The sequence below is a fragment of the Lagenorhynchus albirostris genome, chromosome 5 (genome assembly GCF_949774975.1).
Source record: "Lagenorhynchus albirostris chromosome 5, mLagAlb1.1, whole genome shotgun sequence".
Classification (NCBI taxonomy): domain Eukaryota; kingdom Metazoa; phylum Chordata; class Mammalia; order Artiodactyla; family Delphinidae; genus Lagenorhynchus; species Lagenorhynchus albirostris.
In genome coordinates, this window is record NC_083099.1 from 51402636 (window position 1) to 51418822 (window position 16187).

Sequence of the window (16187 nt, forward strand, 5' to 3'; positions counted from 1 at the left end):
CATCACCAGGGAATAACCAAAAATATGGTAATAACCATAGTAAATACTACTTTGTACCCTGTTTTATGTTTTGCATCTATGGTTTTCATTCTTTTATCTTTTCATTCTTTTCTTCCTCCTGCCTTTTCTCTTGTCCCAGTCCACGGCACTAAATTGTTGGTGTTCTATGATAATTTAAGGACCGGTTGGCAGGCAATTGCTTTGTTAAAGTAGCTGGGCATTATCTTGCCTAGTGGTAACTTATTGCTTTTTCTACATGTCCCTTGAATTCCAGGCAAATGAACATATCCTGTGTATGTGCATGGAGTGTAGAAAGGGGGTTTTAAACATTGTTGGCTGCGTGAACCACGCCTTCTAGATCAGTCTCTTACCTTGTATTGCAGGCAGAATAAAGTCTGGTTTACCTTTGGTGAAACTCTTGGGCATCAGAAAGTAGGCCTTGGATTTTAGCAAGCTGGTGGCCTACGGTAAAGAGGGTTAACAACTTTGCTTATGAGCAGTGTGCCTCTGTGGCTTCATTTTATTTGTTTTTGTTTTTGTTTCTTGCGGTACGCGGGCCTCTCACTGTTGTGGCCTCTCCTGTTGCGGAGCACAGGCTCCGGACACGCAGGCTCAGCGGCCATGGCTCACGGGCCCAGCCACTCTGCGGCATGTGGGATCCTCCCGGACCGGGGCACGAACCCGTGTCCCCTGCATCGGCAGGCGGACTCTCAACCACTGCGCCACCAGGGAAGCCCTGTGCCTTCATTTTATTCTTCCGTTTTTCTCCATGATTAAAGGTACGGTTGTTGCATGGTTGAGTTGAGGCACTAGGAGTGTACGACGTTTATGTGTTCCCACTGTATGCTGAGTTGATTTTTTTATGCACAGTTCCCCGTCTTCCCCTCCCTTGTTCCCCTCTCAGTAATCTGCAACAACCACTGCACATCTGTGAGGTGAATAATCCATCATCCAGTAGAAAAGAAATACAGGATTCAGGCATCTTTCTCTGTATCGAATAGCTGCATTGCCCAAAGTTGCCTGTACAATTTTCAAAAGCAAGTACAGTTATCTCTTTGTGCCAGTGGACTTGGTTTCTTTGGGGGTTCTTGCAGCTCTCTGTTGGCTCCCCCCTCCCTCATCGTAGATTTATAAGCCTTTCATGGAACTGGGGAGGGGCTCTGTCCTTTTATCCCACACTTGCAGAACCTGGAGTTTAACTGCCCAGTTTGGACTTGACACCTGTGCTTAAGAGTGCCAGCTAGTGGGGCTGGATTGCTGTGTTTTGATGATAGCAAGTCCCATTGTTTATTACGATGCCAACCAGAAGGTTTCTTAAATTGGAATTGTCAGTGTTAGACATAATGTTGGGAGTTGAGACATTCTTTGGTATTAGGGATGGGTGGCCAGGAATGGCTAAATTTTATACTAGATCACAATTCTGTCCTCCTACCAGTACCTGCGTGCACAGGATGAAAAAAGAGCAGGTTCTATCCTTATGCTTGTCTGTGAGATGACCAGGACTGTCCCCCAGTGGGAGAGGGCTTTGGTGCTCACTACTTTAGCAGAGGAGAGGGGAGAGGACGGAGCCACAACCTCCATAACCTTACCAGCAAGTGCCTTGGGGCTCTTCCCTGCGGAGGGTGAGGAAAAGGTGGAAGTGAGTGTGGAGTGCTTCTTTCTCCCGGATGCTTTATCCTCAGACCCTCAATGTAAATTAGTACCCTGGTTATCCAACCTGCACGTTGAAGAAACATTAAATAAAACATTACGCTTAAGAAATAGGCCTGTGTAATATCAATCTGAGGAAAACTAGCCATTCTTTCTTCATGCACTAGTAGGGTTAAGTATATTTGAAATAAAACTGAAATGGACATTAGTACTCCATTAGTAGTACTGCTCAAAATCAAACAGTTGATGTCATGATAGTGTCAGTGGAAGTTATCTTGGTTAATTCTATTGTGGAAGAATCTGTTTCCTACATTAGGATAAACTACTGGGCTTTGAGTTTTGTACTTTTATTTGCTTAGGAACTGAGTAATTGCCTCATAAAACAGCATGATGATACTGTTAACACTGCATTATAAGACCTGTTATTATAGAATGTGCTTCCCTAGTTGGAACAAGACTTTGTTGTTTGGCGCTTAAAATAATTAGTTTCTCCAAATGGGGTTATAATGAATAGTGTAAAATTTTACCGATTTAAAATAAAGTTTATAATCTCTTGGGTGGCATTTATGCATCATTTGATACTTCCAGGGAGTATCTTTTGGGTGGGATTTGGGGGAGGGAGATATATTTAACATTCAGAATGGAGGTTTTAAGAATGAGAAGAAATATTTTATTTGTCACACCTGAGACAAATTAGAGATACTCATTAAAGGATTTGCCCCACTGTTTTGCCTGATTTGGATATTGAGTATTAAAGGATTCATTTACCAAATCCTCTTGAATTTGAAATTTTGGGGGACTTTATTATGAATGAGAAAACATTTAAAATGAACCACATGGCAGTTTCTTTCTGGACTGACTTAAAATAGTGTGCCTGTGTGTTTGTTTATTCTTCTTTGTCCCTGCTGTTAAACTATTTGTGACAAAACGTTTTAGGCACGATTGAAGGATACGTAAATACTTCTTAAGAAACGTTATAATTCTGAATAGGAATTCATTGTTTTCCTGCTGTTATATTGAAAAGCTAGATGTTGGTGGCAAGTACCATTACGGAATGAAAGTGGGCTTGGCGTTGTTTTGAATACCTGTATGACAACCATTCATTCTGTGGAAACAATGGAATGTGCCATTAAGCCTTATTCCGTACAAGGTGCCATGGGTGCTGTCAGGTACAGGAAAACTCAAGACTTTCAGCAGTGATAAAGCTGTAAATATGCAGCAGGTTAAATCCAATTCAAGGAGGTGAAGGGAGAGAAATAATTAGAACATGATTAATTACCAATTTAATGGCAAGGTCAGAAATTGCAACAACCGCAGTGTAGGCAGTTAACCTTTGTTTACTTGCTTTGTTAACAGCTTTTTTTTTTTTTTTGAGGAAAACTTTTCTTATAGCTCATTCTCTTTGGCCTTATTTTCTGTAATTACCTTAAAGATAATGATATGGTCAGTGTTCGTTTGACACTTTTAGCCTCTCAAATTGTTACCTCATTTTATTCTGAGGAAGATCCCTGGGGTTAGGGGACTTACTATTATTCATAAGTTTTTAAAATTTATAGCTAAACAATGAAATTGAGGAACTAGAGGTTGAGTTCACTTGGCTGCTTAGAGATTCAGGTTTGTGGTCTCCTAATTCAGGCTATTTCCTGGGTTTTGCTTCATCCCTTTTAATACAGTACTGTGATTAGAAGAATTTGAGTTTCGTCTGACCTCATGACGGTGCACTTAAATTGCTGACTTATTACAGGTGAATTTTTTTGGTCTTGAGTCCTTTTCAAAAAAAATGGTGATTTTCTTGCAGGAAGCCAGTTGAGGGAAATTCTCCATGAATGTATGTCACAATGATGATGACCGACCAGATCCCTCTGGAACTGCCACCATTGCTGAACGGAGAGGTAGCCATGATGCCTCACTTGGTGAATGGAGATGCAGCTCAGCAGGTAGGTGCAGTAAGAAGGAAATTTAAGTCAACTTGTCTAAGTGGGAAGTGTTAACCCAGAAATTGTTTTTATATTTTTAAGATTTTTTTTTGATGTGGACCATTTTTAAAGTCTTTATTGAATTTGTTACAATACTCCTTCTGTTTTCTGTTTTGGTTTTTTGGCTAAAAGGCATGTGGGGGTCATAGCTCCCCAACCGGGGATTGAACCCCACGCCCCCTGCCTTGGAAGGCGAAGTCTTAACCACAGGACCGCCAGGGAAGTCCGCTAACCCAGAAATTGTTTTATTTTGAGATTCAAGATCTGTGATTTTGAACCTTTGTAGTTCTCTAGAGGTCAAGTGTTTTTGTTGTAGAATTACTATATGATTTAAAATATCAGAAGTTGTAGTTTTTGAGAACAGCAAACTTTACCTAATCCAGTTGGTATTCTTGAAGCATCAAAAACAAACGTCTGATTTTTGAAATGAATCATTTTGAAAATACATATAAGTCTTTGGAATAAAATACTGTTTGCTTATGTCATATATTGTGCTTGACTGGTTTGCCTGATTGGTCAGAGCAGGATGGCCCGAGCAGGATTGCCCAGAGGGTGGATCAGGTTTTCATCTCACACAGGGGGTGACTGACCCCGACAAGAGGCACAGGTCTGTGTGAACCCACCCTGGCTCCTGGGGCAGTCCTTCCAAATGTAGAGCCTGCTGCCCAGAAAATGATGGTACTTGTTTTCTGTAAAAACTCCTTTGCCACTAGTTACTTAACATTACAGAGTTGAAAAGTTATTCCTGAGCTCATTCCTGTAGCACTTGGGAAAAAATTTAAATGGTAAGTAAAACTTTAAAAATTATTAGAGACAAGTATTGTCTCTGATAACATTATTTAAATTTTTAATTGACAACTAAAACTGGGTTCCCTCAGTCTTGTACTAAATTAAATGCCATTTTTTATACTTGTGTAGCTCTTTAGAAGCACAAAAGTAGAAGACTTCGTTTTATCAAAAGTAGAATTGGGAACAATTGCTTGAAAAATATTTACGCAAAATATATTAATTCAGAGAAGTTAATTGGCCATTTATTTGATGTCAGTATGTTGCTCTTCCCCACCCCCGTCTGTCATAGTACATTAACACTCTTTATCTATCATAGTACATTAATACTTTGTATATACCTCTGTTGGATATTGCTTTGCTGCTTAATAGTTCATATATATTACTTTCTCCTCCATTAGACCGTGAGCCTCTTAAGAACAAAGAATATCTAATAGGTGCTCAATAAATGTTTGTCAGTTGAATAAATTTCCTCCCTTCTTGCCACTGATGCAAGTATCTCTCTTCCTGACTCCTGATTCTCTCTTTTGGCTCATTTCCACCTATCTACTGTAGTATCTTTTATCTTAAATGCACAGATAGCTATACCTCTCGTCCACCCAACAGAAACAAGCTCCCTCGCTTGACTCCACATTCTCCCAGTTACCATCTTGTATCTCTGCTCCCCTTTACAGCAGTGCTTCTCTAAATAGAGCCTCTGCTTCCTTGCCTCTATTACTCTCCATCTCCAGAGTCTCCACTTGTTTCTTGTCATTTTTCTATTCCAGTCTGTCAGCAAGTCCTGTTGGCCTTATCTCAGGAACATTGCTGAAACCATACTTTGCCATGTCCACTTCATTTCCATGACCACTCCTGGACTCTAAGCCAACACCTCTCACCAGGGTAGGACAGTTCTTCTCACTGGTCTCGCTGCTTTTACTTTTGCTCTACCAGAAAGCATTTGCCACACAGCAGTCTGCTAAAAACATAAACGTACCATGTCGCTGCCCTGCTCAGAGCTGTCCTGTCCACCTGAGATAAAATCTGAGTGCAGTACCATGGCCAGTCCACCTTCTGCGGTTAGAGCTTGCCTCTCTCCATCATCCTCCCACTGCCCTGCTCCGGCCACTCATGGGAAGGTCTCAAAGTGCCATGAATAGTTTCAAGATGCGGTGTTTGGTCTCCTTTATTTTCACTTATTAAAACAATAAAAAAAAGGGCAAGTTGGGACTTCCCTGGCGGTCCAGTGGTTAAGACTCGGCACTTCCACTACACGGGGTACGGCTTCGATCACTGGTTGGGGAACTAAGATCCCACATGCCTCATGGTGAGGCCAAAAAAAAAAGGAGGGACAAGGTATTCAAATATGACTAAACTTGGAAAACAATGCAGGTCTCTCAGATGTTGTCACCTGGTTCCATTTTGCATATGTACCTGGGAGACCTGAGACCACCCATCCATGTAGCTGTGCACCATTTTTGTGTTTTGATTTCTCCCTCATTTCTATAATTCATTTTGCATAGAGTAGCCTTTTGTAGTTTTATAAGCCAGCATACAGAGCCCTTAGAATTTTCCAGTTTTTTCTTCAGAAGTAAACTCCTTTGCTCCCAGAAATGACCAGTGACTGAAAAGACTGGATTTCCTCAGAAGGCCTTGTGGTATTTCCTACTCTGTATATCTACCTCAGCTCCTAAGTAGAAGCTGCTTAATAATTTTGGTTAATAAAATCACATTTTGATTTCACCTGAGAAGGTTTCTATAAATCCAAGAAATGGGAAGATTTGTTAATGTTTTATAAACAGTCACAAACATCGAGCTTTCTCAGACTAGAGTACACTTACTCTAAACAGATCTCATCGGAAGGAAATGTTTCAGTCTCTTTAATTCGCAAATATGTTTGATTGTGCTAGAAGCATTTGACATTTAGGCATTTAGGTTATGTGGGCCAAGTTGTTGACTGGCATTAACCCTAAATTTCCCTTAGTGGGGCACAGTTGTTAACTGGGCAGAGTGCATTTGAAATATTCCTCTCGGCAGGAACGGCCCAAGATGTATCATGCCTTGATGTTGTCGCTGTGGCTCTGCTGAGGCAGTGGCCTATGTGCCTGACACTTCTTTTTGCCTCTTTCTGCCCCCAGAATCCCCATTCTGTGTCTCTCTCATTCACTCAAGCCTTCACTTTTTCCTTTGGGTCCTAACATTTAGTTTTGGCAGAGTTAAGTGTGGTAGAGTCCCCAGGGCCTGTGTGTGGAACCTGGGCTAAGGGGCAAGCAAAACCAAAATAATGGAGAAATACCAGAGAGGAGGTGGGGGAGGGGGAGGGATGGGGGGGGTCACCAAAAAGAGCAAGGACCAGGAGTGCGGATCCAAGAGTCAGGAACTGCAAGAGTGTTGAGTGCTTGTCCGGGCGCCTGCTGTTGTTTGCTGCTTGCTCTCGGAGCACGTGTGGTGTGTTGCTCAGGTGGGTTTGTGTGAAAGGATCAGGAGGCTTTGACTATGCTGTCTCTTGAGGCAATACTTTTTCTTTTTAACAAGGACCGTTTGGAGGCACAGGGCTGACTTCAATGATGGACATTGCAGGCACTGTCCCGGCAGACCCCTGGAGTGACGTTTTAAGGGAGAGGCCCTTGAGCCACTTCCCAAATTATACCGTTGAAGAGAGGGGCCCTCTGGCTCTACATTTCTGTTAGGAGTGTGTAGGTGAAGCTTACCTTGTATGTGTTTACAACTCTTAATACATTGCAGCTGTGCTGAGGACATTCTAATTATTTCTATATATGCAAAAGAACCACCACAGTTAGGAGAAAGCTCTTCAGTCCCCATAGCCTTCATCCTCCTGATTTCTGTCCTGTTGGCTTCTGGATTTAATTAGGACCGGTTCTTGGCAAGATTCTCTGCTCTGTTCTGGCTCTCTAAATAAGAAACACTGTTAATTTTCATTATCCGAAGTCATGTTAAGTTTGAAACCTTGTTTTGCCATTTTATGTAGGTAGCAGGAAAAGGATGATTCTTTTCTTAAAATGAAAAGCTGTCTTCATTATAAATGAATGAACATTTAAAGTGTATTATCAACTAAGAAATGAACAAGAATAACAATAACAAATACACAAGGTGGATAGAAGGAACTTAGCGTTATTGAGATATAATCCACATGCCATGTAATTCACTTAAAGTATACAATTTGACGAAATTGATTATATTCACAGAATTGTGCAACCAAGACTACCATTAATCTTAGAACATTTTTATCACCCTGAAAAGAAACCCTTTAGCAGTCACTCTCCATTCCCTTCTCTCCCCTATTCCTAGGCAACCACTCATCTTCTTTCTGTCTCTGTAGATAATTTGCCCATTATGGACATTGATATAAATGAAATCATACAATATGTGGTCTTTTATGTCTGCCTTCTCTCACTTAGCATAATGTTTTTTAAGGTTCGTCCATGTTGTAGCATGTATCAGTATAGGCATACCTCGGAGATATTGTGGGTTCAGTTCCAAGCCACCACAGTAAAGTGAATATTGCAACACAGTGAGTCACGTGAATTTTTTGATTTCTCAGTGCATGTAAAAGTTCTGTTTACACTATACTGTAGTCTCTTAAGTGTGCAATAGCGTGTCTAAAAAATTGTACATACCTTAATTTAAAAATATTTTATTGCTAAAAAATGCTAACCATCTGAGCCTACGGTGAGTCGTAATCTTTTTATAATGGCAACATCAAAGATCACTGATTGCAGATCACCATAACAAATATAATAATAATGAAAAAGTTTGAAATTTTGCAAGAACTACCAAAATGTGACACAGAGATAGGAAGTGAGCAAATACTATTGGAAAAATGGCGCTGATAGACTTACTCCACACAGAGTTGCCATGTTAAACCAATTTGTAAAACACACAATTACCTGCAAAGCACAATAAAGCAAAAAAGCTCAATAAAAAGAGGGATGCTTGTACTTCATACCTTTTTTATTGCCAAATAATATTCTAGTGTATGAATAATACTCCATTTTATTTATCCATTCATCAGTTGATGGACATTTGGATTGTTTCTACTCTTTTTGGCTATTATGAACAATGCTACTGTGAATGTTTGTGTGGTTTTTGTGTTGTGTGTTTTCATTTCTCTCATGTATACCTAGGAGTGAAATTGAACGGCTTTCTTTTTAACTATAGTTTTCTAAATAAAGTACTTCTGCTTCTCTCACTATAATTTCTTCTACCTTTAAATAGGTCAACATAGCTAAATAAAGTTTGCTTACCTTAATATGCCTAACCACATACTATTCTTGAGTTATAAAAGTCATGTTTCCACCTGAGCTTTTGTGTGTGGCTGTATAAATTACAGTGAATGCCCTTCAGTAATCAAAGTATTGGCATTTCATACGTTACATTTCAGAACCTAATGTTCTGAAACATTTTAGAACCTAATGGTGTATTAATTTAACTATCTTCGTTAAGTACTTTTAGCACATCTTAGAGATTTTAAGAAGTAGCAGCTAGTTTTGAGCATGAAAGAGTAAGCATCAACCCAATTTCCAACTTGTTCTATTGGTTTAATATTTCAGTAATCTCTGAAGAGGAATTAGAGCAGCCACCAGTTAAAGAAACTATTAGGTTAAGAGCAGAGTGTTCACCTAGAATTTACTGATTTGCTAATTTAATCTGTGACACTTATAACCTACACGATGGTGGTATGCCACTTTATATTCTTAGTGACACTTCTCACATATGTATTCATTAGGTCAGTGGGGTGGGGAGAGAGTTAGGCGCCTCTTTGTTCTGCCTAGCATTTAGCGCACAGAGAGCACCTAGCAAATGTTTTGTCATTTTTTATTTCTTGTGTCTTGCTTTTCTTTTTTCTTTTAAGCTTCCTGAATATAATTGCTAATGAGTATTCTTAATGCCTCTTCTTCAGGAAGTAGATCTACTTAAATGTAAACAGAAAACTGTTTCTGGGATAGCCTGGAAGACAGGAGGTTAAAGTTACCTCAGTTGTGTCCAGTTGTCTTAACTTTAACCCGTTTCGGTTGATCAGCATTTAGCATGTCGTTTTATTGGGAGTGAGGTTTTTTTTTCCCTTTTGTTTCTTCTTTCTGAAAGCCTTTGTTTCCCTAGACAGAATACACAGCCAGAGTTTTCCTGGATCATTCGTTTGAGTACACATTTCCAGACAGCACATTAAACACATTAAAACTTTCCACGTTCAGATGGTGCTCGTCATCAGCACGTCTTTTACAGCAAATGTACTTCTCCTGCTAATCCAGTGACCTTTTCTGTTCTGGTTGATATCTTCTTAATAACTTTTCCCCTGATGGCTCCCTTCTTGCATTCAGTAGTTCAAATCCTCTCACCACACAGGTTTGCTCTTCAAGCATACTGACGGCCACTGTGTTGGGGGAGCCAGAAAGAGGTTTACAATCAGTATAGTGTAGAAAAATGAATAAACGGCTCTTAGGAGCCTTGCCCAGGAAAAAGAAGGATATTCAAATGAGAATGGGACTTGCTGTTAAAATATCATTGCTGAATAATATTAGATAACATCTCCTTTTATGATAGAATCCTATTTAGAAGCTGGGGCTTGAGCTAGAAAGTAGAAAAAGTTAGGCTGGTCAAATGTTGGGTTTGGGAAACCAAGTATGGGGAAGCTCAGTTTTGGTCAGACTCTTGAACATCACAATATATGAGAAATGTGTAACTTGTGCAAATATTTAAAGAAAATTATTATTGCAAACTGCTGTCTGCGTTCTCTCTACTACTCAAACTTATAAGGCCTGTTGTGTCAAGATTGTCAGCTCTCTTCTTTGAGACTGGGGTGGAAAGAAGGAGTGAGAGGATAAGATTTATGACTGAATTAAGGAGTGACTGAATAATAGATTTGTTCATTTTAATAAGCATTTGTCATACGTCTTCTGTGCAGGACTGTATTAGGTGTTGATGACACAGACCTGAATAAGACACTGTTTTTGCCCTAAAGGAATGAGCAGTGTAGTTAGGGAGCAAAGTGTGGTTTACCAAAAAAAAAGAAAAAAAGGCTCTGTTTACACACGTGTAGAACCACAGGAGAAGTGCTTGGAGTGTATCAGTGCCTTGGGAGCGCAGAGGAGGGGTGGATCAGGGAACAGGATAGGCGGGCAGGAAAACAGACCAGGCAGGGAAAGGTGTCTGTGGGGAGGCTGAGCCTGAACTGAGACCTTGCTGGAAGTTATTCAAGCTTTGCATATCATATAATCAGTTTTGGTTTTATGAAATGTAAATACTGTGTAGGGATAGTATAGTCAACGAGGAGCTAATGTTAGTGGCACCCCAAGCAGACCGTCTCTAAATCTCTTTTCTGGAAAGTTTGCTCTTTAGCATTCTTTCTAGAGAATCTGTCTGTCCTGTGATGCATCCAGCCTGGCGACCCACCCGTGGCCTCTTTTTTATAAATTTATTTATTTTTATTTTTGGCTGCGTTGGGTCTTTGTTACTGCATGCAGGCTTTCTCTAGTTGCGGTGAGCGGGGGCTACTCTTCGTTGCAGTGCGCGGGCTTCTCATTGCAGTGGCTTCTCTTGTTGTGGAGCACGGGCTCTAGGGGCGCCGGCTCAGTAGTTGTGGCTCGCGGCCCCTTGAGCGCAGACTCAGTTGTGGCGCACGGGCTTAGTTGCTCCGCGGCATGTGGGATCCTCCCAGACCAGGGCTCGAACCCGTGTCTCCTGCGTTGGCAGGCAGATTCTTAACCACTGCGCCACCAGGGAAGCCCCACCCATGGCCTCTTGATGTCTCTTCCTCATAATTACCGATTCTGCAGAAGTGCAGATCCTGAGTACCCCTTCACCAAAGCTGCTCTCCAGCAGCACAGGCAGCCAGCCCCATTTCTGAGGGCTTCCTTTTAACTGTAAAAAAGTGGAGTGAGTTTATGCAGGTCTGTGGTTTGATATTACAATCCTCTCTGCCTTAGGTTTGCCAATTCTACTCCCTACAAAGCCTTCTGAAAAGGCATAGCCTATGCATAATCTCTGTCTCATAAAGGAAAATGTTGATGCCATGCAGAGGGTGGTGTTATATGTGGCACCCACAATAATTATGACACATGACATATAATTATGACAGCTCTGAGCTGTCTGGGTTGAGAGACACTTCAGAATTTAATTAGCCAAAGGCAATAATAATAAGATACAAGATGCTGTCAGTATCCTTCAAATGGGAGCTGCCTTCAAAAAGGAGAGGATTAAGGAAAAACACAGGCGTGGCAAGGTTGCACTGCAAAAGAACAGCAATTTAAAACGCTGTGGTGGTTTTCACATTATGATTGTTTTCAACTTATTGCAATGTTTGACTGTCTGGTTGCACTCTGAACTCCAGGGGAGCAGGGGCTATGTGTCTCTTGTTCATGCTGTGCCTGGTGTCTGAGGGTAGCATTCAGTAAATCCTTCAGAGTGGATGAAGGATAAATGAAATGAACAAATCTAATTCATCTAAACCAGGGCCTGAAAACTGGCTACCTATTGCATTTGTCATATAGGCATTAAAAAAAAAAGTCTTTATAGTTAACAAAAAATAATTAGGTGCCAACCTTTAAAAATGGGAAGGTTGACACAAAATTCTGGATCTTTCTGTTTATGTTGAAAACCCAGAAGATCTGATAACTGGGCTGGCAGCAGTTGACCGGCACAAAGTAGCAGCTGCCCGCTTTGGATGGGGAGTGTCGTCCTCAGGCCCCACCCTGTCCGCTTCACTCCATTTCCAGACCTGCCTGGGCTCTGTGGTCATCTGAACTTGCAACCTGGGAATTGTTAACTTTTTTTACTTTTGAAATTTCTTCTTGTGCTTACACATACTGGGTTTTAAATATAGCAAAAATATTTAAGGTTTTTCAGACACATTCATTGTGTATCATACTGATAAAGTGATTTTAAGTCTCTTACTTTTCTACTTAATGACTTGTAAAATGAACTAGTGTGGGCTATGGTTCGTATAGCTTTGTAGAAGGTTTTCAATTATATGTCTTACAACTTAGGACCCAAGTATTGGTTGTTTTGGCCTCTGCTTTTCAGTGAACAGTATTTGAATCCCCAATCAGTGCCACACTGAGCACTCCTCAAAGCGTAACAAGGGCAGGAGAAAAGACCAGGCGCCTTGGTTTTCCTGTTTACACACTAGTTAGGGGACATTAAAGAGAGATGCAAGGTATCAGCGTTCCAGGGGATAGAGATGCAAATACTTGTGTTTACAGTCTTTTTTACAGTCTCCAAGAACTGAGTTTTCGTTAGGTACTTATTTGAAACAGAATTTTTAAATTCCATTTCAGTAAAATTTCCCTGGTACTACCTAGACGAGACATTTTTATTTAAGTCATTTCTATATTGACTTTCTCTTTGAATAAGATTAAATTTGATAGTAGATTTCCAATCTCGAATTCTTAATTTTTTTCTTTTTTGGAAAATGTATATTTGTCATCTTGAATGTGGTATGATAGCCATTGATGTGTCTTATAGTGCAGTAAAAATAATATATATGCACACACACGCACACAGGAAGAAAAGATGGGACTATTCTCCATCCAGAATGTGTTAAGACATGTGTTTTACTTATACATAATTGTTTTCATGTTGGCAGACCCTATTTTTTTTTTTTGTCCAGATGATTGACTTAAAAATATGACTATATAGCAGTTAGATATGTTACATCCCAAACAGGATAGTAGTGAGCAAGCTGCATAAAATTAGTAACATTAATCTCTAAGTTCCAAATGCAGATGCAAAAAATAAACAGCCTGATGAGGAGCCCGCTGCTGAAGCGGCCTAGTGATTTTCCAGCCAGCTCTGCTGTTACACTAAATTGAAGCTGAACTGTGGTGGACCTCCAGAAGAAACAGTTCAGTGCCACTTTAGTGTTCATGCCTACACTGGTATTGCTTCTCAGCCCTGGGCCTTTTTCTTTAGCAGGTGACCATCAGATAGATCATTGCTGAGAGGAAATCTGTTTTATGTGCAGCATGTGTTTAGTACAACCATTAACTAGAATATTTGACCTGGATCCATTCTTTATTGCCCATTCCCTGCCCCTTGCGGTATAGTGGATGTGCATTTGGATAAAATGGACAGTCTGCATTTACAGAATTACTTTGCCAAGTGTTTCTGCTTTGCAAATAACTAGGCAACTAGTTAAGTGGAGATAGCAGAAAGTTGGGGGTACTTGGACTAATTTTGGGGGGCAGGTTGACTAGAGAGAATTTATATCAGCAAAGGGTTCCATTCCTATTACAGTTGACCCTTGAACAACATGGATTTGACTGCGCAGGTCCACTTCTACACTTAACTTATATTTTTCAGTAGTAAGTATTATAGAACTCTACCATCCACCATTGGTTGAGTCCACAGATGTGCAACTGAGGATACCAAGGACCTGCTAATGCAGAGGGCTGACTATAAGTTACAGATGGATTTTTGACTGCGTGGAGGGTCGGTGCCCCTTAGCCCTGCATTTTTCAAGGGTCATTTGTGTTTTTAAAAAGTGGAAATCAATTCTTCTGAGCTAAACCTTAGCTGTGTAGAGAAATGGACTTGTGTTGTTATCTAGCTGTGTTTCATGACTTCTAATTTTTAGAAGGAGTCGTTAAAATACTCGTGTGTTTTTCTAAGTAGTTAGAAAAATTCCACACTGAGGCATGTTACTTGGATAGAAGTTTCTTTGGTCTTTACGTATATTGGAATTTTGAGTTGTCCTTCTAGTTCATGAGGGAAACTGTGACACATTGAAGCATGTGCTTTAGTTAGTGATGTTGTTTGGTAGCTAAATTGGCCAGAGTTTTGCAGCTCATTTATCTTTTCTGACCTGTTTTGCATTGGCAGCATGCATCTATTTATAACTCATCTTAATTCTCATCACTTTGGCAAAAGGCTATATAAAAAGCATCCTTATAGAATGGCTGTTTCTTTATAATTTATTTGGTGACTTCAGTCATGACTGAAAATAAGTGTAATTTAAATACAAATATATATTATATGAATTACAGAGGAATGGCATCTGTATTTTTCTTATAAGGTTTGCATTGAGAAATCAGACCTTAGGCTTATATATACCCTGTGTGTGAATAATATCTGTTTTAAAGACCCAGGGAATCAATTGAGGATGGAGTTGGGTGATAGAGCACATAATCCTTTAATAGATGGGTGTTCACATCCTGTTTACTTCTCAGACTTTCTCTTATCTTGTTTTCTTATTTTTCAAGTGGTTACTCCAGGTAAGGCCCTGAGCATCTTCTCACTTTTTATTGACTGCCTCTCCACACCATGCTGCTTCAAGTTGCCTTGGAACTTTAGAGAAGCCTCCATTAAGGAGACTTGAAGATAGACATCACAGCTGGTGTATGCTTTTTCTTTGGAGGGAGGCAGTGGCTCATTTTCTAAGTTATTCTAAAATCACGGGGGAAGTGTAGGCTAAAATGTTTTGTAATATTCCAGAGATTCTAGTGTCGTAACAATGTAAATGATATATTAAAGGTCAGATTTTGGGGCATTGAAAGAATGCCAAGTGTCTAACCTAATTTTTGGCATTTGCCTCAAACTTAAATGTTACTTTTGGACTTCCCTGGTGGCACAGTGGTTAAGAATCCACCTGCCAATGCAGGGGACATGGGTTTGATCCCTGGTCTGGGAAGTTCCCACATGCCGCAGAGCAACTGGGCCCGTGCACTGCAACTACTGAGCCTGTGCTCTAGAACCCGCGAGCCACAACTACTGAAACCCGCGTGCCTAGAGCCCGTGCTCTACAACGAAGAGTAGCCCCCACTCGCCACAACTAGAGAAGGCCTGCGCGCAGCAACGAAGACCCAACACAACCAAAATTTAAAAAAAGTTACTTTTTAAGCTTGCTAATCACCAGAAGGCTTTTAATCTCAATTTTATGCTCGACTTTTAGCTGAGTGGTTATTTGTTAAATTATTGGAAAGAATGGCTTTTTTTTTTTTTCTCTCTCTCTTTTTGGCTGCACCTCACGGCTTGCAGATCTTAGTTCCTTGACCAGGGACTGAACCTAGGCTACGGCGCCGAGTCCCAACCACTGGACTGCCAGGGAAGTCCCCAAGAATGGCTTTTGTTTGACATTTTCATTTCTTTGTTCCCTGTGTGGTGGAAGGAGGAATGAATAGTAACTATTTGAGGGCTTAGGGTGTGCTAAGAATGGTACTAAGCACTTCTTTACATCATTTCTTCCTGTGAACATACGCCTTGTAAGGTAGTGATCATTTTTACAGACAGAATCACGGGTGAGAAAGGTTAAGTACTTTACAGCTGGTAATCACAGGACTGGGATTTGAATCCACTTATGTCCTACCTTCCAGGAAGGGTGGAGTTGCTTGGATTAGGCATATATCCATTGTTTTGTTCAGGTAAACAGTCAGGAGAGACATGGGACTGGGTTTTGCACGGTAGTAAATTGTAAAGTTTACAAAGAAGAGTATTCCTGCTGTTACCTTATATGATCTTCATATCAACTCTGGAAGATGGCAGCGATTCTGGCTCTGCAGCTTCTCAGAATTGTGGACCGAGCTGTGGTGACCGTGTCTGAAGCCTCGAGGCACTGGCTGAGTTTGGAGGAGAGGTTGGGTTTCAGGCCCAGGCCATCAGAGTAGCTCCCTTTCTTTCCCTAGGGAATGGTTCTTTTCCTGAGGTTAGGCGTAGGGGAGCAGTTCCCTTTGGGGCCAGCAGCTGCTGGGAGATGGTGGTCACTAGAGAAGGGCATCAGGGGTTCCTTGTCCTTGGGAGTCTGGGGGTAAGGAGAGGGCCTTTTGTCTGCCTTCTTTTCCTCCC

At 40.8% G+C, this 16187-nt stretch overlaps 1 protein-coding gene across 1 annotated transcript in view; it reads left to right on the forward strand.

Annotated features, from left to right (window-relative positions):
* Positions 1 to 16187, forward strand: part of FNDC3B (fibronectin type III domain containing 3B) — a 357916-nt gene that overhangs the window by 62958 nt on the left and 278771 nt on the right. The window contains exon 2 of the mRNA XM_060150005.1: positions 3449 to 3587. Coding sequence (XP_060005988.1) covers positions 3477 to 3587 — 111 coding nt within the window. The 5' untranslated portion in view covers positions 3449 to 3476. The remainder of the gene's footprint in view (positions 1 to 3448; positions 3588 to 16187) is intronic.